Raw genomic sequence first — 22,478 nt, forward strand, 5'->3', positions numbered from 1 at the left:
CACCACGCTTTAGCAAAGAGCAGAGAGAATGGGCAGGTAATATTCCTGTCCAAGGAACACAAGCCAGGCCTGACAGTACATTTGGAACTAGATTAGATAACTGCTTATGGAGAGAGGGATAGGGTAACAGCAAGTGTTAAATTTTAGCTACCAAAGAAGACTTAAATCATCTGGCTGAACAAAGCATACCTAGGAATAACAACAAGGTATGTATGCTGTGGCTTATGGGACACTGGTTCTTCTCCTTTGCATTACTGATTGCCCTGCACAAGTCAGTAGCTAAGCTCCTCTTCAAGATGGTCAGATATTTAGTGCATTTTCATGATCTTAAAAGCTCAGTTCTGGGACTGAAACCTTTGCAGGCCATTTTTATTAACTGGGTTCACGTAAGCTTCAAAGTAGCATTTTATTGTCTGTTATGCCTACAAACGCACTTTAATTCAAACTGAAGGGCTCCTCAAAGTGAGACAAAACAAAAGTATAAATATAATATACTGTTATTTGTAGTATCTAAACCAAAAACAATTCAGAACAATTATCTAAATAAAAAGCTTAGTGTCAAAACAAAACAATTGTTTCCCAATATATTTTTCTGGTTAAGAATAGAGTGATCTAACAGATGGTAAAGCAGATGCAGCTCTACTCTTTAAAGAGCTACAGAAGGAGGCAAAAGCCAGTCTGAAGTTCCAGGCAGAAACATCATCTGGATTAGACAGTATATAGCAAAGTGGGCTGGGCTCTGGGCTGATGGTCAAAACCAGCTGCCAGCCTCTGCTGGAAAAGAATTAAGGAATTTATCAGTGCAAGACCAAAAGAGAAAGGTCTAGCATTGTTCCACGAACTAAAATAAGCTTTGTTAAAGAGGTTTTAAAAAAAAAAGTTTTGCAAGTTTTGTATACAGTAATTAAAGAAGCACACAACATTCTAAGGCACTGATTTAACCATTAATTTAAACTGCAATTGACTGGGTTTGGGACCTTTTAGCAGGCAATGAGAACACCTGACCCATATACTGTATGGTGGGCTCCCTATCTAAACCATGGACAAGTATTTAAAAGATTACATGAACAGTATTTCACACCATACTCAAGGTATCATCTGAAGAATTCAGTACTGGGTCTCCCTACATGCACCCAATACACTTGACTGCTGACAAACAAAAGAAATACTGTAAAACATTTACCTCGATTTCATTGCTAATTTGCCCTAGGTTGCTCAAGAGTCTTTAAAAGGCTTGAGAAACAAACACACCAGATCGGGGCTTAACACAACATGCAAACCAATGTTGCATAGAAATTTTAATGCACTCATTTTGCACATGCCTGGATTTTTTGCAATCCATATCTGGGCATCCTAACAAATCCAGCCATTCAATTCATATGCATGCCGAGAATTAAATGCATGGGAGAGTTAATAAGGTTGAAGGGAGGCAGATCATGCCCAGTTTACTAAACGGGGAGAAATTCACGAATGGGACCCACGCTATCACCTACACACACAACACACACACACACAAACTTCTTTTCCATTCTTCAAAAACATTTGCAAAAGATATGCACATTGGTGGCTCACTTCTAGAACAACCACCCTGCCCATGTGGCAACAGTATCCCATTACTTCCTGTACCTGCTGAGTCGTATCTCCAGCTGGCTACTGAGATACTCCACGGGAGTTACTATATGCTCAAAGACAACAATGCTGTCTACTTGGTTTATACTCCAGCAAAGCTCAGACAGGATCAAATGCAATTTGTCTAGACTGGGAAAAGAAAAAAAGATACAGATCAGATCAGAGTTTTTATAACATCGAAGGCGTTTCCCAAAATATTCTTTGCAAGAAGCAGGGAGGGCAGAGAAAAGAGAGTGAAGATCTGGGACAAGCTTAGGTTAACCCAACTCTACAAGATGCCTCTTTATCCCTCTGAGTCCAATACACTTTGGGAGTATTAGTAAGGTATCTTCAGAAAGCTTATTTCTTCTTCCACTAAGCCCGCTCCTAGATACTTCCAGGAGATATTTTATGTATTTTTAATCATATGCTGTTAAATCTATTCTGAAGGTTCTGGGTAGCTGGCAGACATAAACAGAATAGCTGTGCATAGTTTCAGGTTCCAAAAAGGGGGGGGGAAGTGCTTCAGAACTCCTGCAGGCACACCTGTAGCACATCAGCAATTCATAAACTGTAAGATGTGTCTTCTGTTGGGGTTGTGCTACCTGCAGCTGCAAAGCACAGCTATGCAATCTGCAAAAAAGGTGCTGTTTTAAGGTCAAAAAGTGGCAAAACAAAGCAATTGTTCTATTATTTTTTCTCTGCTAATTTTGTTACTTTTATATTTTAAGAAGAAAAGTTTCCTTTCCCTTGTATTTATTGATTGGTTGGTTACATGCCACTGAGTCAGTGGTAACTCCTAGCAGCCACACAGATCTTATTTCTAGCCTAGTCCTTCAGGTCTTGCAACATACACCCATAGCCAATCCACTTTGCTGCTGGTCATCCTCTATCTTTCTTCCCTTCTACTTTTCCTAGCAATAGGCCCTTCTCCAAGAGTTAGGTCTTTCATAATGTATCTGAACTAGGATCATTCAAACACTGAGCTGATTTGTTCAATGATTCATTCTTTGGGTTTCTTGGCTGTCCATGCTGCTCTCAAGGAGTCTTCTCCAACACCAAAGTTCCAAAGTGCCTAGTATTCTTTCCATCCTGCTTCTTTAAAGTCTATAGGTTGTCACAGAAAGCTACATAGCTGCACTATTCTGATCTTTCTAGGTATGGACCTCTTGCATCTGAATATATTTTCTAAGATCTTCATGGCTCCTCTACCAAGTTCTAGTCTGTGAGGTATTTCTTGACTGCTTGTTCCCTTAGGATGGTTGATCCTAAAAGGCTGAAAGTATCTACCACTTCAATGTCTTCATTGTCAGTTCTATGGCTGGTATCCTATTGTTGTCATTACTTTGGTCTTCTTTATCTTTAATTTCTAGCCCATTTTTCCACTGTGCATCTCGATTTTTATTATTTTTCTATTATTTTTATTACTTGAACTTGCATTTCCTTTCTTATTTTCAGTGATCAGGGTAGTGCCATCAGCAAAGTGCAGGTTATTGATGTTCCTCCAATTTTAAAACACATTAATCTTTTTCCAATCCAGCTTCCTTTAATAAATATTCAGCATGTATTTAAGAGCATACAGCCTTGCCTCTCAGCTTTGCCAATGTAGAACCAATCTGTTTTGCCATGTTTTATCTGTATTATGACTTCCTGATCTTTACATAGGTTCAGGGCTTTTTTTCTCATAGAATGCCCAGAACAGAGTTCCGGCACCTTTTTTGGATGGAACCTTGTAGGATAGGCAAGGCGGGTTGTATGACATGTGTGAGTTCCGCACCTTTTTTTTTTTTTTTTAGAAAAAAAGCACTGCATAGGTTTCACATGAAAAGTGTGAGATTCCCATTGTTCTAAGTACATTGCACAGCTTGACACGATCAACACCATCAAAAGCTTTTGATAATCAACAAAACAGATGCTGATATTTTTAATATATATTCTTTGGCTTTCTCAATTATCCAGCATGTTTTGGCAATAATGTTCCTTGTTCCTCAGTCTTTTCTAAAGCCAGCTTGAACATCTGGCATGTAGAGCTGTAATCTGCTCAGGGAAGATCCTAAGCATTATTTTTGCTAGCGTGTGAAATTAAAAACAAGGTACGATAGTCTGCACACTCTGTAAAGTCTCTTTTTTCCTTTTTAGGGGAGTTGGGGGTGGGGATGGGGGTGGGGGTTGAATATAGATTGATCTCTTCCAATCTGATGGGCATTGCATCATTTTTTTAGATTTGCTGGCGTAACCTGGTTACAGCCTAGATTAACATTTCTTCTGTTGCCTGCCTTATTTCTTTAGATATTCCATTAACTCCTTTAGCCTTCTGGCTTGATAAAAAAAACTGGAATATTGATCTACCTTCATCTTACAGTATTAGAAGTCCTTGTAAATAGGAAATATCTTTTCATGTATTTTGAATATTGCTATCTCTACACTCCTTTCCATCTGTATTGCTTTTTGTATTCCTTGTGCTCTTTTGTGATCTAGGAAGCTGGAGTTCTCAGAGCTTGATTCCTGGTGGCGCAGTGGTTAGAATGCAGTACTAACTACTTCAGCTACTTTTGCTGACTCCCCGCTGCCAGCAGTTCGGCAATTCAAGTCTCACCGGCCCAAGGTTGACTCAACCTTCCATCTTTCCGAGGTTGCTAAAATAAGGTCTCAGATTGTTGGGGACAATCGGCTGACTTTGTGAACTGCTTAGAGAGGGCTGTAAAGCACTGTGAAGCGGTATATAAGTCTCATCGCTATAAGTGCTATTGCTATTGATTCAAGACTATTTGCAGCCCCCGATTTTAGTTTCATTCCATTAGGAAAGCCATATCCAACCTCTCCTATACATTATAAAATGTCTGCTATCCCACCCTTCAAGGCATAAAAATATACAGCTTCCTCCCTTCCCCTGAAGAAGTGTATCTCCTTCATCATACCTGTTCAGGTTCTGATCATATATAGTTACAAACAAAATATAGAACAAACTTAGTGCTGAATGTAATCTTGAAAACACTAGATCAGAGGCCCCAACCTTTTGGGCACCAGGGACCAGTTACACGAACAGAGGTTTTCCTGCAGACTGGAGAGGGCGTGGTTTTGTGTGCTGCCTGCATCCCGTGGATGGGGCTTTGCTTGTTTCTGTGGACCGGTTGCTGGCATGCCAGGCCTGGTACCAGTCCATGGACCGGGGGTTGGGGACCCCTGGACTATATCATCTTTCAAAATGCCATCATGATGAAAGATGTTTCAGGATATATTAGGATTATATTCAGGATTATATTAACTGTATTGTATTATTATGATAATATTAATTCAGAGTTATATATTAGGATATATTCAGGATTAAATTAACATCTCAAGATATGTAGCTATGTGCTCTCTTATAACAGAACCATCAGATTCAAAGTTATCTAAAAGGTAATCAGTTTAAGAAATATAAACAATTTAACTGTTATAATCTTACTTTGTGACCAGACTGCGGTCCTTCCGGATGCTCTCTGCTCCGGGTTTATCCCTTTCGGGCTCTCCCTTTTTGGAGATTTTTTTCTGAGCCCTCTTGGTTCGGGCCTTGCTGATGGTGGGTGCACAGTGCTTGGGTAAGAGCTGGGAGATAAATGTAAAAGGTTAAGGCATGGAATGATGGGCTGTGTCTGTGTCTGGGAAATCACCTTCAAGAAGCAGCTGTTCTCCCACCAGCATGGAAAACCAATTAATAAAATCAAGGCTACCGTGGCTATCAGTCAGTTTATATGAAGCTTCAGTAATCCCCTAAGTACTGATCATTTGCTTCATCCCATCAACCATCCCCCAAAAATGCTTTGGTGCAACCAGCAACATGGTGAAATGATCTTCAGGTAAATCCAGGCTGATGTCTAAGGCTTATAGTTGAGGCAACTGGAAAACCCAAGTGCTTTTGTCAGTCAAATGTGTGAGGGGGTCCTTGGTGTTCTCTAAGCTTGGATGTTTTCTTGCAGACATTTTATTACCCAAACTAGATAATATCACTAATGGTTACTAGTACTGATGATGTTACCTAGTTTGTCTGCAAGAAAACATGCAAGCTCAGAGAGCACCAAGGAGCCCACATTTCAATCCTGAGCTATAACTATTCTCCTTTATTGGAATCAGTGTATCCCCACCCATTCCCCAAGCTGCCTTTTTTAAATTTTATACCAAGAATCTAACCTCTGCCTATCATAGCCCCATTCATTTGCCTATCCAGCCCACCCGTAATTTCTACTCTCCAGTTCTACCAGAAAGTGACCCAGAAAAGTGCACATGGGCTCTAGTGTCTTACAAAAAAGATATGCTTTAATCTTACTTTCAATGGAGCAGAATTTATATAATCTATAGTATTATTCTAACATTCCGTCTATCTTCTTTCATCCTGCAGATTATTATGCCTTCTTGGATTCCTTGTACTTGGTTTAGCTCTGGTGTCTGGTCCTCAGTGTCCTATATGGAACTGGGTTACTCACTTGCTCACTCAGGTTACAGTGTTCAGCACAAGCATCAAGGATGCAGGTTGAAGTCTGCTTTGCAATCTCTTCCAGGAAGTTGTTGCATATGGCCAAGGCACAAGTACGCAAATGGGGATACTGAAATAGGAAGCAAAAATCACCCTAATTCACTACATGGCTTGTGTATTATGATTGTGATCAACTCCTTGGGCAAGTGAATATAGCATTTGTTCATGAAAAAAATTAATTTCATTATCCTCAATAGGGCTTGATACCTTGTGCATGTGATAAGGTTTGCATCTTAAATTATGTGCTCATTTCCAAAAGTTAAAAAATATGTATTTATCTAATCCTTCATATCTATTCATGAGAATGTAATGCTGACTGTCATAAAATATACGAATAATAACAATCAGTTAAAACCACAGTTAAAAGTCCCATCACAAGCCATCTTACTTCTACATATTAAAGACCCTTCAAAAGACCACCGTTTGCGTAGTTTCTTAAATCACATATGCAGTTAAGATAAAATATCTGGAATTTTCTAGTTTGTGTAATGTAAACAGGATCGAAAACTTTTTTTCTAATTATGGAATTTAAAATACAATGGTATAGCACATTATTTTTTAAAGCCGGATAGGCCTATAGAAATTATAGTAAAGGGCGGAAAAAGCAAGCTTATGTAGGCTGGTAAAAACCTCTCAAGCCAGCTTCTTTTTCTTCCTTTTTCCCATAAGTGTCAAAAATGTACTCACTTCCTCGGGGCACATTGGATGGATCATATTACTGAAATCAGCACACAGAAGTGGGAAGGCAATGATATAACGCAACATGGATGATTCCTCTAAGGTGGAGGCAAATAACTTCTCCAAATGGCGCACGTAGAAACTGTCAAAGAGATAGGAACTTAAGAAGCCCAAACAAGTGGAAGCAAACAACCTCAAGGCATGTTTCCTTTCCATTCATTCTTCTAACGAACAGTATGATGAATGCTGTGTACAATTTCTAAAAAGGATAATGCTCCCAATGATATCGCCTGCAGAAAGCACTTTCTTTATTTAACAGATTTTTTTGTTAAAAAAGAGTAATTTGAATAAAATGCCCATCAAGGCAATTAGCAACAGATGGTACTTTCCTGACTTTTTATTTAAGAAATCTTTATCCCCTTCCCTCCCACAAAGCATTCATGTAGTTTGGCATAAAAACAAAAATATATTAACAAGTTACAAATAGAACCCAAAACAATACATGCAACATTATCCCTAGCTACAGTAGTGGCCAAAATTGTGGAAAACGTTTGGGAAAAGTATACAGTAGAAATTCCACCTTTGGTTAAGTTTCCACCAATTTTTCTTCTAATGTCTTTATAACTGTATCTTTGTTCACTTAATAATACTATTTTACATTGCTTTCTGGGCAACCAGTCAACTCTTTGCACCATTACTTTAATTTTATTACATTTTACAAGCTCACTAAATGAAAGAACACAAAAAAACCCAACCAACTTGATAGCTATCACATAACACACTGACAAATGTCCTCCTCTCAGCTTCAATACATGACATCAATAACTGAATTCTACTGTGATCTGATTGGCTCATTGCCAAAACAAGATGACATCTGATTAGGTCTCTGAACACTCATGCTCATTGGCTACAATCAGATGAAGGAAAGCTACCTCATATCAACCTAAACAAGTTGTGCTTCCTCTTTTTGGTTATTTGGCTATAACTTTTCATAGAACACAGTACAGATAATTGAACAAACTTTGCTGCATTACATCCCCCCCCCCAAAAAAAAGGTGGTGTTATTAGCCATCAAACCTTTTCCCAAAAGGTTTCCACAGTTTTGGCCACTACTGTAACTGTTAAAAGAATTGAGGAATGTCAAAGGTTTAAAAATGAATCAGTTATGGAGATCACTCCTGGAGCTGTATAGATGGACTGCTGCTGCTAGAAACAAAGCCCTCTCATTAGTGGCTTTGCTGCTAATGATTCCTCTGATTACAAAGCTGAACCAAACTCAAGGGTTGTCCAGCAAGAGTATAAACCCTTCCCAAGTAATATTCTCCATACGATCAGTTTTAAGGACCTTTCCGTAAGAGAGCCAGTTTGATGCAGTGGTTTTAAAGCATCAGGCTAGAAACCAGGAGACTGTGAGTTCTAATTCCACCTCGGGCACAAAGCCAGCTGGATGACCTTGGGCCAGTTCCTCTCATTCAGTTCTAGGAAGGAGATAAGGACAAACCATTTCCAAACATTGCCAAGAAAACTACAAGGACCAGTCCAGGCAGTAGCCAAGAGTCAACGCTGACTCCAAGGTACACACACATACATATGCAATAAGATATGACCTGCTCATCACCTTGAATCAATGGGTGGGTGAGAATGCGCACTGCCATCAGAATGTTGCTGTGAATTGGCATCTCATTTCTATCACTTGCTTGTTAAAGATTCTGCCTCTGTGGAAATTCTGCCCTAGCCTTCCTTTTCAAAAACTGGAAGTTTTTAAGAAGAGATTGGACAACCATTTGTCTGAAATGATATAGCATTTCCTGCTCTGCCTATTCTATTCTATTCTATTCTCTATTCTATTCTATTCTATTCTATTCTATTCTATTCTCTATTCTATTCTATTCTATTCTATTCCAATATTCTTTTTTGTATTCTTTTCTATTCTATTTTCTATTCTATTTTCTGTTTTATTCTCTATATTATTTTCTATTCTATTCTATTCTGTTCTATTCTATTCTATTCTTTCTATTCTATTCTATTCTATTCTATTCTATTCTATTCTATTCCAATATTCTGTTCCAATATTCTATTCCATTCCAATATTCTATTCTATTTTCTATTTTATTCTCTATTCTATTTTCTCTATTCTATTCTATTCTATTCTATTCTATTCTATTCTATTCTATTCTATTCTATTCTATTCTATTCTATTCTATTCTATTTTCTATTCTATTCTATTTTCTATTTTATTCTCTATTTTATTCTCTATTCTATTCTATTCTATTTTCTATTCTATTTTATTTTCTATTTTCTATTCTATTCTATTCTATTCTATTTTCTATTCTGTTGTGCAGTCAGAACTGTCTCCTGCTATCCATACATACCCAAAGAAGGAGAGGTCAGATGTCTCCACTATGAGCTCTTCCACAGAGTCTAGCATTTTAGTATGAAAGACAATGAGGTTCATCACCTTGGCAAGATCATGATTCTCCCGCAGTTGCAATGGGGCCTTAGTGACACTGGTGTATGCCTGATGGAAGAAAGTACCCATTATTATGAACATATCAAATTGTCAGAATAGGGCATGACTGCTGTAAATTGTAGAATGGTAGGGGCAACTTACATGCATATGTCCATTATCTGATCGTATGATTATGTGATATAGCTTTGCAGGGCAATGTAATATTTTGAGAGAAAAACAGATGCTAGAAAAGCCCCATTTTGTTTATTATCTCAATATATATAGCTGCCCATCTCACAAATTATGAATCTGGGCAGCAAGCACAGGATTGAAAAATCAAAACAATTCTTGTCCTTAGGCTTGGTCAGGATCTTCCAATCTTTTCAGGTATCAGATAACCCATTTTTAAAATCTCTTTATGTATTACACTGATTTATATAGCCACCACTTTGCAAATTGTGAGTTTGGACGGCCAATATAGGAGTAAAAAAGAAAAAGAAAAAAAGACTTATGATGATGATAGTGATAAAACAACATATAGGTAATTGAGGGAAATTAGTCTAGAATAGCTCACTCATAGTCAACCAATGGAGAACAGGTTGATACCTTAAGCTAGGCCAGGGCTTCCAATCTTTTCAGGTTGCAGGCTACTCTCTCCCCATCTTTTAAAATGCCTAAAAAATTATGAGACTGCCAATTCTCGCTCTCGTCTAGAAGTCTCCCACAAGAACGCTGAAAACTTTCAGCATTTGGCATTCTTCCTTATTTTTTATTTCATTTAATTTGGAAGAATGCTATGGGGTGGCTTTAAGGCATAGCCAATGCCTCAGTGCCTAAGGCTACTCTTTGGCCAGTGTATTAAGCAAAGAAGTACAGGTAGTGTTCAAGTTACAATCACAATTGACTCCAAAATTTATGTTGCTAAATGAGACATTTGTTATGCGAGTTTGCCCCATTTTATGACTTTTCTTGCCACAGTTGCTAAGGGAACCGTCACATTTCTTCAGTTAGCAACACGGTTGTTAAGTGAATCTGAACTTTCCATTGATTTTGCTTGTCAGAAGGTCACAAAAGCTGATCGCATGACCCTGGGGACACTTTTTTCAGTGCCGTTGTTACTTTGAACAGTCACTAAATGAACCGTTGTAAGTCGAGGACCATCTGTATTTACCAATGGAAATGCTGGCAGTGCTAGCAAAAGACGTTTTCTCCACTGTGATATCTAAATTATCAGTAAACAACTGAAAACGATGCAACTAACTATTGCATCAATTTGTAACCTCCAGAAGCTGATAGGCCAGTAACTTTGTATTTCCTCCTCAAATGCTTTCTCAAGCCAGCATCAATATGAAGGACATGTTTTCAAAGCTCCTTTAGTGTAAACTGCAATTGAATGCTTGCAGTTTACCAGGTCAAAGTGTCCTGTATTCAAAGTTTTGTTAAGTCCCTCCTCTCTACCCGCCAGTGGATAGCAAGAGTTAAGGAGTTGAACAATGGGAAGGAGGAGATTCTTTTTCTTCTTGTCTATCATCTCCCTTTCCTTGGCAGCAACTTCTTTCCTGCTTCTCCCCTACTCAAATTCTAGGAAAAGTTACATTTTGTGGGAAAAGACAAATACAAGAGGGACTGACTACCCAGTTGGTTCTCCTTCTCTGCCTGCAGAATTCTCATTATGTGATGAGCACAATGTGCAACCCAGTTCTCTTTTACTCACTCCCAATGAACAGATGGAATTACAGGCAATACAAAATCCTAACAGGGCATAAAATATTCCAAACATTCCTAGGAGTCTTTACGGGAGGAAGGGGAAGAAAAGCCAACTGGAGAGTTTTTACCTGTAGTCTGAACCAATCTAATCGCAGTCCCTTGAATTCAAATTTCTCCTTGACATCAACTGCAAAACACAAGCATGAAAAAAGGCAACACTTACTGAAAGAGCCTCAGGGATTTTCTTTTTTTTGTTTAAGGATGAAAAAAAAAAACCCCAAGGTCAAATACAGTGAGGCTTTGCTGCTGAAAGAACTATTTGCTGTGCACAGCTCTCTCCACAACAGCTTACAGACTACATAAGGTAGTATATCTGGATACCAGCACCCAATCAGTCCCCCTTGAACACATGTAAGAAAGTATAATCGGATTAAAAAAAAACCTGCAGAAAATCTGAACAAAGTTTCTTTCAGTGTCTAAGGCAGAGATGAGGAACTATGGCAGCTTTATGACTTGTAGACTTTAACTCCCAGAATTCTTCCAGAATGCTGGCTCAAGAACTCTGGGAGTTGAAGTCCACAGGTCATAAAAGGGCCATAGTTCCCCACTCTGGTGAGGCAATGTGCAACACAAAGCAAACACACAGCTTCCATAGTATGTGCCTATTATAAAATCCCAAACCTTTTTCTGGCACCATATTTGAATTACTCTTATATAGGAAGGTTTATATAGACCTCTTGAAGTATGAACCTTCTGCATGAGGGCAGGGAAAAGAGACACAGAAATTTCTAGCTGACAGCATAATTACCCTGTTTGACAGTCAGGGATGTGAGTGTGTTGACAAAAGCTGACATAATCACAGATTCCTCTTCAGGGCACACAGTCAGGTCCTGCATGAGAGAAAAGGGCTTAGAGTGAAGACAACAATTTGTTATTCTGTGGTTTGTTTACACTGAACTTACCACATGCAATTATTTAAAGGAATTGTGCTGTCCGATTTAATGCTGTATCTCGCCTGAAGTGTCTTCAGAAAGAGAAGCAACCATCAATATAAGTAACAGATGCTTCAAGGCAAGGAAATCATTTTAAAGGGCTCTACTGACTCCCTTTTCTAATTTGTGACTTGTGAAGCAGCTTCCCTTCTATTGAAAAAAAATAAGACTAGCTTCATCTAATTCACCTACTCTGACAGCAGATAAAGATTTTTGCCAGCATCCAGATACTTTTTCTTTCCTCCGTTCAATCGTATTTGATTCTCGTAAACTGCCTGGACAAATCCCCACGGTTTTCTTGGCAAGGTTTCTCAGAAGTGATTTTCCATTGCCTCTTTCCTAGGTCTGAAAGAAAATGACTGGCCAAAAGTCACTCAATTGACTTTGTGTCCAAGATGAGCCATGATCTTCTGGTTTTCTAATCTCATGCCTTAGCTTTTGTTTATATACCACCGTTATTATTTGTATAAGCAACTTAAGGCAGCAAACATATCTGATACTCAGTCCCTCTCCTATTTTCCCCACAACAGCAATTTATGAGGTGGACTGGGCTGAAAGAGAATGACTGGCCCTAAGTCACTCAGCCAGTGGTTTTAATACTTAAAATTCTTTCACATTCTCACTTTTTTCACCCATTTTTTCTATCTTTTTAGGACGAAGGCTATTCAGTGGGTCCTATCCCCCATACACCATGCCACTGGCCTCATTTCCTGTGCTGTTTTCCATACCTGTATGACGTTACCAAGCACCTGGGCATCAAAGCGTGATAAATACTGTACATGGTACCGTTGGATGACATTTTGGTATTTTTTAAGCAGGTTGCGGAGTCTTTCCATCAGAAAGAGCAGCTCGGCCAAGCAGCTGTGAGGAAAATAAATGGGGTTTTGGAGGAAGCATATCAGTCTTGCCCAAGGTTTTTTTTGCTGCTAGAAAGTTGACTTTTGCCACTACAAGCTCCCCACACAAACACACATCAAAGAGAGATCTGCCAAAGAGAGATCTGCCAGACCCTTACTACAAAAATCCACCCTCTTGAAAGAACTAAAATACAATATTTGGTTCTCCTCACCCTTTCCATGCTTTGCCCAGATGTGAACAACTTAACAAACAGATGCACAAGCTGGGAGCCAAGGGATACACAAAGTGGGTAAGGGGGCAGCCCAATAACCTTCTCCATCCTATTCCCCAACAGCAAACATTCTCATGCAGGTGCTGCCTCCCTCTGCCTCATCTTGCCTTCTCTGTTTGCAGAGTTTGTGTATCTTTTCCACATGCAAAAGCTGGGTTTGTGTTTTGTTTGCATGCTTCTTAATTTACTTTAAATCTGGTAATTAGTTGTGATGTGATGGGAATAAAAATTGCATTACAATTCAACAGTTGAAAGATGAATATCAAGAGAATAAATCTTAAAATAATTCAGTTCAGTTCATCTCCTATCTACTTTTTGCAGTGATGTTTATGATATGGTATAAAAATTGCTACAGCCTCCAGTACGCAAATCTACCCTAAAGTGGAGCGTTTGCTTCCTAAGCTTAGCCAATAAACACTGAACAATTTAGCATGGACAGATACTACAGAACTATAAACGACCTCAGGAATACATGCGAGGGGAAATTGGTAAAGGTAGCCATGCATGCTCCTGAAAACAAGGCTGAGGATAAATGGATGTGAAGACAAACCCACTCCAACTCAAAACTCTCCTGTCACAGCTATGCTAACTAGTGGTTTGTTTCTATTTTAGAACTATTTTGTCCTAAGTCTTATTCTGTAGGACTCTTCAAGAGCTTTCATCTATTATAATGCCCTGCCAGAGGTAAATCGTTAATTCAGTCTGCAGTAAGATTACCCTGCAACCAAAAACTGCCAAAAAATTGTGGGGAGAGGAATCTTTTCATTTCCCCTCCACTTCAAGATGAAAGTACATCTGGTGGAGTTTAGATCAAAAGGTTGGTATTACTTTAGAGGATATGAATTTGGTAAAACAGATTAAAGATCAAAGTTGAGCTCATATAAAAAGAATTTATAATGCTTTAATAGAATTGGATTCTGAAACAGAATTAGTTAAAGACTGTATGATCAAATGGGCACAAAATATTCAAGAGCCGATTTTATTGGATACATGGGAGACAATTTGGGTTAGAAATGTAAAATTCACTCAAGCGCAAAATTTAAGAGAAAACTTTTATAAAATGTTCTATAGATGGCATTTGGATCCCCAAAAGTTGTCCCGCATATATCCGAATTTAGAGCCCAAATGTTGGCGATGTGGAAATTTAGATGCAACTTATTTTCATATTTGATGGACTTGTAGAGATATTAAAGCTTTTTGGATTAAGATTTGGTGGAATATTCAAAAGATTTTTAAGAGAAAGATATACTCCGCAATTATTTTTGTTGGGTATTATTGTAGATTTTGAAGTTAAAGAAACTAATTTGATGTTGAACCTTATAACAGCTGCAAGATTATTGGTGGGGCAATATTGGAAGAAAAACTTATTGCCTACTCTGGAAGAATGGATGCTTAAAGTGTCTAATTTAGGAGAAATGGTGAAAATCTCTGCCTATTTGAAGGATCATTCACAAGAAAAATATATTATGGTTTGGAGAAGATGGATTGATTACATTCAGAAGAAATATGAGATTGAAAAGTATTATCTTGCTTTTGAGTAGATTTTAGATAATTATTATTAGTTTTAATTATCTTATTATTTTTGACTTAATTTGTTAATATTTGTTTGGAGAAGGAGTTAAAGTGTGTTATGGTTTTGATTGATAGTATAGTTGGTTTATGTTAGTTAGATTATGTTTGTTTATTTTATTTTTTATCCTGTAATCAGCTCTGGCAAGTGGGGGAGGGGGGAAGAGGTGGGGGGGTTTATATTGTAATAAATTTATAAAATTTTAAATAAAAAAAAAGATGAAAGTACATCTGAACATGTCTCTCCTACCCTTTCTTTATAAATTGGAGAGATTAACTCTTCATCACTCTCTTTGCTTCCCACTTCCCAATTAGAAAAGTTGCAGCTGGTAAGAACAATGGTGAGAAAAAGCAGACTGAGTTTGCCACAGCTCTAGGAGTTTGGGTTGGAAATCCAATGGGCTGTAATATCAGGGCTCATAAGCACAAATTTACCCATCATGTTAACAGCTACATAGGCTCTTTGGCCAGTTGTTTAATGGGTAATTCTAACCCCTGCAACTTGTAGCACATGACTTAGTTTTTATGCGGAAGTCAGACCTTACAGGTAATTGGTCAAATCATAATCTAGCACAGCATGAGTACACTCCAATATGGAATGTGAACATTTATCCCCTGAAGAGAAGAAATGATGATTTCCAAGTGGTCTTTTCCATCCCTTGTGAAGATGTAAAGCTTGCATTCCTAACAGTGGTGTAGAAAAGGAAATTTTTGCAGCTATAGTGAACCACACGGATTGATTAACTTTGAAAGCTTTAGAGTTTACCTTAATTCTAAACTTCCTGTCCTTGGATGACACTTCCCCAACCTGATCAATACCTGTCAGTGAAGTCCTCTTGGTTCTTGCTTTTGTGCTCACTGTGTCTGCACAGCCAGGCAACTTCATCCCGGCAGAACGACAGAGCCATGAAGACATAAATAGCCTATTGATATTGAAAGAGAAGGAAATGTTTCAGACAAAAGAGAGTTGAGCATCTCACTCCAAGTAGAATTCCCAGTTTATGAAAATTAACATTCATTTTCTCCAAAGATTTCAGGGTAGACAGAGGAAGCATATCTGAATACTACAAATAGCTTCCCCAAATCTCTGTTCTATTGGTAGATGTCCTTGAATTCTGGGACAAAATAATGGAATGATTTAAATGTGAAAAAGAACATTTAAAGAGGTGATAAACCTCAAATCGGCAGACCAATTATTAAAATTGCTGGAATCAGTACAAAAAGCCACATTTAGTTCTGGTTCATGTTCTCAAAGATTTTTTTTTCATGACTAAAGTGGTGAAGGAAGGAGGGGGGAGGGAAGCAAGTAGGTGAGACAGAAGAGGAAATAAGTTTAAGGGAAAGAATGAAGAAATATTTGTAAGACAGAAATGGTAGACCAGGCCACAGATTCCAGCAATGCTCATTATTATAGTAAGGTTTCTTAAACTTCTTTCTCTCTCAGAATCTCTTCCCAATTTTAAAAATCAAGGAGGACCTCAAAAGAGTTTTTGTTTGTATGGTTTACATTTATCAATATTTATCATATTTGGACCTAAAATTTATGCATCTGCTGCTGCTAGTGCTTTACACGATGGCTTGATTGGACTTCTATGTTGTATGGTTTTTCAACATAAACTGGCAAATAATTTTGGTTCTGCGGACTCCTGAAGAGGGGGAGGGGGAGTCCTGGGACCATACTTGAAAGAAACATTGAGGTAGAATAACAGAATCTTGAAAGCTTATCAAAATTTGCCAATCTTATACTAAACAAAATCAACATGGCATTATTTTGAGTTTAGACTAAAAAAAAAAAATCAAGGCAGAGTTATTTTGAATTTCTCCAATTTCCTTCTATCCTATGTAGTTCTTCCTTTACATTCTCCCTTAATGACTCACTCCTTTCTTTCCTCTTTAATGGCTCTCTCATAGCTTCCCAAGATCAGCTCAACATTTCTTTACTGCAGAGGTCTTCAAACTTGGCCCTTTTATGACTTGTGGACTTCAATTCCCAGAATTCCTCAGCCAGCGTGCCTGGCTGAGGAATTCTGGGAGTTGAAGTCCACAAGTCATAAAAGGGCCAAGTTTGAAGAGCCTTGCTTTACCAGATAGGAATATATATGTTCCTATCTTCAGTACTACCCTTGTTACATGCATTCTAGAGCAGTTTTCCATCCAGGTGCCTTTCCAGGGTTCATACCAATTCCCATAATTCTTAGAACAGCTGTTTGCTAGGATGGTTACAGAAAGGGTTAACTGGAGAAAAGCAGCTAGGTAGGGCAATACAGAAAAAGACAAAAAGCAGACAGGAAAGGGTGGAAATCCACCCTCAGCTCTTCTCCACTCTTTAAATCACTTTGTTATTTTACGCAGGATTCCTACAGAATGAGTTTAGGAAAGCTTGCCACCAATAAGTATAATGTATCACACAAATAGGAAAAAAGCGCTTAAGGTGACCAAATGTTTCATCAAATTAATTCAGCCAAGAAACCGAGGTAAATATTATTTTTTGTTTCATTTGCTTCTTAACATTAAGGGCGTAAAAACTCAGGCACTGACAGCACAAAAGCCTTCTCTTTTTAAAACGTGTTTCCATTCCACTGAGGCCCTATTAACTGAGCATCAGTTACTGGCAAAACACAAGCCATTATTAGAGACAGAGACTGGATCCCATCAAATCGAGAACCATAAGTCAATGCAAACGTATGAATACAGATAGTCCTCAACTTACGACCACTACCACACCTGATTTTATGACCCTTTTTGCCACGATTAAGAGAACCACTGCAATTGCAAAGTGAATCATGTGGTCATTAAGCTTCCCCCATTGACTTTGTTTGTCAGAAACTGGCTGTGAAGGTTGCACATGGTGATCATTTGATCCCAGGATATTGTAACTGTTGTAAATACATGCTGATTGTGATGGACCCTTGATTTTCCTTTTACTGCTGTTGTAACTTTGAACACTCGCTGAGCAAATGGTTGTTAAGTTGAGGACTATTTGTACTTGCTTTGGATTCATCCTTCTCACATAGAGATGTGTGTGCATTTTATGTACACAAATCTCTCTTGCGCCCTGCATTGGCCCAACTCTAACTGCTCATGCACAGCATAAATTGTCAAGGATGAAACTTTGGCAGCTATGTGCTTCTGTGTTTTGTCTTGCCTTTAGATAAGGGGGGAGGATGTTACTTTTAAGTGGGTTAAGAGGTCCCCAATCTTTTGTGCACCAGGGACCGGTTCCATGGAGAAAGGTTTTTCCACAGACCAGAGGGTGCGTGGTTTTGTGTGCTGCCTGCATCTTGCGGATGGGGTTTTGTTTTTTTGTGTGAACTGATTATTGGCATGCCATAGCCTGGTACTGGTTCACAGACTGGGGGTTGGGGACCCCTGGGTTAAATGGAGAAACAAAACCTCTTCAATTCAGCTGGAGACTGTGAGAGCCTGAAACCTTGCCAAGGACACCATAACATGTGTGGATTTGAAGCAGACAGTTCCCATAACAAAGTGAACTTGTTGATATGTATTACATAAGATGTTGGGGCTTTAGCTAGAAGAATTATTGTTTAAGTCTGTGAATTGGTGTTGGAACTTCAGAATTAGTTTTTCTTTGACATAATCATGCTGTGTATTCAATGAACAATAAGCTTTTCGGAAACAAAATGAACCTGGAGTTTTATTTGGATTCTTGAGCTGGATGTTGACATAAATAAATCTGGTTACACCTTCACAGCTCTTAGTTCTGGCCCACCTCTATATCTCCTTGATCCACTTGCCTTGGGGCCCAGCAGTCCAGGTTCATTGGCCAGAATAGCCTCCATCTCCCGCACAGCAATCCTCAAGAAATAACGCCGGCCTCGATGTAATTGCCCACTGTCAAGAAACCAGCCAAAAAATTTAAATGAAAAGAATCCTACCGCTCCCAATGCCCTGTGTGCATGTCATCAACATCAGAAAAAAAATTGGCCAAATCAAGCAGCATAAAGAAAAGATTGTACTACAGGGTCAGTCAAAACAGGAATTTTCTCCTGTTCCTTTCTAGATCAAGGTAACTAAATGTGTATTAGTTACCTATTGCCCAGCTAGGTGGTAGCATCTGGCCAATACTGACTGATCTCATAAAACTAAGAAGGCTGAACCTGATTATTACTTGGATGGGAGCCCACCAGGAAATCCAAGGTAGCCTGGGAAGAAGACAATGGCCAAGCCCTTCTATGTTCTTGCCAAAAAAATTATATGGATCTGTCCCATAAAGACATCAGAAGCCAAGCTTGACTTGAAAGTTTAATCTTCTGCTGACATGTCTTGTACACACTGAAAATCTGCCCATTCGTTCAGAACTTGAGTCTTGAATCTTCCTACATAATAGAGCTGTTACTTTCCAAAGACTGCTGAGCTACAACTCTCAATACCTAACCATGATGATTAAAGGCCTGCAGATTTCTCTCTATTTGCAGTAAAATTATCTCAACACTCACCAACTACAATAAAAATGCCATTTCCCTTTATCTTTTGACAATCGGTACTTCTATAAAAAGTAATGCCAGGAGCATCTGCAGTTACAATGGAGAAAAAACTGCAGAACTGGGCAATACTGCAGAGCTAACAATTGGATAATGTCATTCAAATCTACAGTCAAAATGAGAGAAGTAGCAGCAGGGACTCTGTGGCAGTTCATTCCATCCTTGCCTTTTGGGTTGTTATGGTTCATTAGTACTCCACTGAATAAGACAAAAAAACCTATCTAGGCTGGAAAACTGTTCCTCTCAATGGTCCAAAGGATGCCCCAGGGTTCCAGACATGAAGACAACCATCTTTCCCCACAGTTATTCCATCACATCTGGCACACAGAGGCATGCTCCCCCTGAGCCTGACATTTTCCCCTTTCGTGATAGGATGAGATCTTGCTAGTTGTGATGCACAACAGATGGGGGTGGAAGAAGGAAGCAGAACAGGCTGCTACTTATCCACCATTCTCAGCATGTGAGGTTTCAAACATAATTCTAACCATGATCTTCAAAGTTCATTCTATTGGCTGGGATCATACAGCAAGCCAGGAATTAGCAACCTTTAAGGGTTTTGAATGTTTGAGCCAGAAAAACAATGAACTAAAACACTCGGTAATTAATAGAAAACCTGGAATGCAGCAAGATTTTGACCATGTGATTTTCTTTTCTTATTCATTTATTTAATTAATTGTAAAGGCAATGGAAACCCTCCTGCATGCCTGTGTGGCATCTTGTGCTAAGCAGTAGTGAGAATTGTTTGATTCTGGCTTAGTATGCTGGTGAACCCAGCCACTGTGACTTGTAGACTTTGATTTATGGCTCAAGCTAATTTACAAAGAAGGATCACCTCTTGTTCAACAAACCATGCTAAAGCAAAACACAACTTAGCAGGAACAATAAACCTCAAAGGGATTAGGAAGCTCATACCATGTCATAGATAGGGCTGCAACCACAGAAGGGAATGCCCAATGTACAAGATAAGAGGGCCAAAATATTTGCAGGGCAATATGAAGAAAAAAGTATTATCAAAACTCTGGTTAAATAGGTCTGGAAGGGAGGTGGCAGACAGAAGGGAAAATTGAAGACTGAAGAGAGTACTGTACTGAAGCAAACAAAGCAGAGCAATGGATATACAGGACACAGCAGAGAGTAACTCAGAGCCAGAGAGGGAAGGGACATTCCTACCTTTGTTGCAGAGCATGCTCTTTACAATCTTTAATATCAGTGATACGTTTCCCATAGCTGTAAAGAGAGAGAAAGCACAGCTGTCAGGCTCCAAGAACAGACAGAGTTTTCTTTATTGCTCTTTATCTATAGACAGAATCTTGCCAGACTAAAGCAACTATTTACATAACTACAGATATATTCTGGGAAACGCTAGGGTGAAGCTGTTTTAATCCTCTTCCTGCCAACCAAGCTTTCTAAGCTCCACTGCCTCTTTGCCCTCTGGAAAGCAGCTCCTGGAATCCAGACTACATTCCACCACAACTCCATTGCTTTGTTCTCCCAAAGCCAGAGTTTCTCAAAGAAGTATAATCCTTCATATTATACTTGAATTTGTATGTCCCCTTAAAAAAACTAATCATTTCATTGGGACTACAGTTGCTCAACTGTAGTCTCGATAATTATATCACTTACTTTTAAGGATTTAATTTTAATCCCTATATTACACAAAAGTATGATAGATATTGCAAGGTTAAAAAAAAAACCTTCGTTCCCAATAAAGAAACTAATTTAAAAGCATATTTTTCATGAGAAGGATAAGCTTGCTTAATTTTACATCATTTTTTAAATCTAGTGATTATTTTTTGGGGGGATTGCTGCTTGCATTATTCCTCCCACATTTATTTTGAACTGACGTATGGTTTTCATAGGAGCAAAATGGAAAAATTCTAATGCTCAAAAACAAGATGTTGCAAATTAAATCAGAATAATTATAGTTGGCTCAATTAATTCTTCGTATTCCTTTTACACACTGATTAGTAATTCAGGGAGAGAAATTGTTAGGAATTATTTTCAAATAAATATTCTGTATTAGTTGTAACATCCAGTTATAGTTCTATTTGTTGCACATGAGAATTTGTACTGAAAGTGCATTTCAAATAAAGATGAAATATAAAACACCTTTACTAATCTCTATGTTACGGCTTTCAATAGTTTCAAAGCAAGAAACATGTCTAAATTTGAGTCTTCAAGTTTTACTCTTCCCCAGTTTAACTTTCCCATTCATTATTTTTATTTGTCGCCAGGTTCAAGGAAATTGTCACCTTGCAATGAGGTCTTAAGAATCTTCAGCTTGTCAAAAGTATACTAAATAAACACTGAAATCACAGTTGATAAACATGTACATAACTATGTTTTTTCTCAGTTAAGAGTTCATTTCTCTGTTTGAAAATGTGTGTCAAAACATCTTGACTGACAGTGAAACAGTGAAAAAATGTATTTGTCAGCCATCTCTTCACACAATCTTGCAAATATCTATCTTTATAGGTCTAGTTTTTATTCAATTCACATAATAGTTTGTAAACTTCCTGAATGTTGGACTCAACTCTTCCAAAGCATGAGCTCGTCTACACCAAATCCAACTATGAGATTTTGCCGTATTAAAACTCAAAAGTGTTTATGCCATTGTGATATAGAACATACTCCATCAGTGCATATTACAATGCAATTTGTCCACTGTTTCTGAAACAAAATAAATTACTTGCATTGATACAGTTACCCAAATCTTCAAAAAGGCCCTCAGCTTTACTCATCTTTATCACTTCTTTACATGAAAGTAAATTTTCATTTATTTTGGTTTCAGAAACATTTTTAACATGCTGTTAACACAGCATCCTTTGCCCTATTTGTCACTTCATCGGTCTGATGAGCAAATGATCTACTTCTTAGTTTTTCATTTAGTTGATCATTTGTATCTTTCACCATCTCAGTAGTTTGATGCAAAATGGTGTCATTTAATGGAGAGAAAAGTCTTACTGTTTGACACTAGTTGCCCAATATACTGTAGCTGTAACCATATTGCCAGAATTGTCAACCATATTGATAACTGCCAAACAATTTTCTCCAGTTGTTTGGAGGTTGTTCCCCTGGCTGATTCTGTATACAATTTGATGAAAAGCAATTTTGCAGGGATGGTCATATATCTAATCAAAGTATTTTTTTTTCCTTCAGTTCATTTTCCTTTGCATGGAAAAATCTCACGTTTTGTTCACTAAGTCTGCTTGATTTGTTTCCAGATATTATTTTGGTTTTGCTTGGCTTTATACTCTCAAGTGACAGGGTTTTTTTCCCTGACAAACAATATAGTGATAACATTCTTCTCCAATAACAAAAACCCTTGTCAACC

The 22,478-nt window shown here is 38.2% G+C and overlaps 1 protein-coding gene across 2 annotated transcripts in view; it reads right to left on the bottom strand.

Annotated features, from left to right (window-relative positions):
- Window positions 1–22,478, bottom strand: part of NCKAP1L (NCK associated protein 1 like) — a 111,219-nt gene that overhangs the window by 53,610 nt on the left and 35,131 nt on the right. For both annotated transcript variants that reach the window (XM_039344737.1, XM_039344736.1), the window contains exons 10-20: window positions 20,315–20,371; window positions 18,398–18,494; window positions 15,462–15,565; window positions 12,673–12,805; window positions 11,761–11,842; window positions 11,081–11,139; window positions 9,169–9,314; window positions 6,806–6,938; window positions 6,069–6,188; window positions 5,054–5,193; window positions 1,627–1,758 (exon numbers count right to left, since the gene is read on the bottom strand). In XM_039344737.1, coding sequence (XP_039200671.1) covers window positions 1,627–1,758; window positions 5,054–5,193; window positions 6,069–6,188; window positions 6,806–6,938; window positions 9,169–9,314; window positions 11,081–11,139; window positions 11,761–11,842; window positions 12,673–12,805; window positions 15,462–15,565; window positions 18,398–18,494; window positions 20,315–20,371 — 1,203 coding nt within the window. The remainder of the gene's footprint in view (window positions 1–1,626; window positions 1,759–5,053; window positions 5,194–6,068; window positions 6,189–6,805; window positions 6,939–9,168; window positions 9,315–11,080; window positions 11,140–11,760; window positions 11,843–12,672; window positions 12,806–15,461; window positions 15,566–18,397; window positions 18,495–20,314; window positions 20,372–22,478) is intronic.

Source organism: Crotalus tigris, unplaced genomic scaffold, assembly GCF_016545835.1.
Source record: "Crotalus tigris isolate CLP2741 ecotype Arizona unplaced genomic scaffold, ASM1654583v1 scf7180000017937.1871474, whole genome shotgun sequence".
Lineage (NCBI taxonomy): Eukaryota > Metazoa > Chordata > Lepidosauria > Squamata > Viperidae > Crotalus > Crotalus tigris.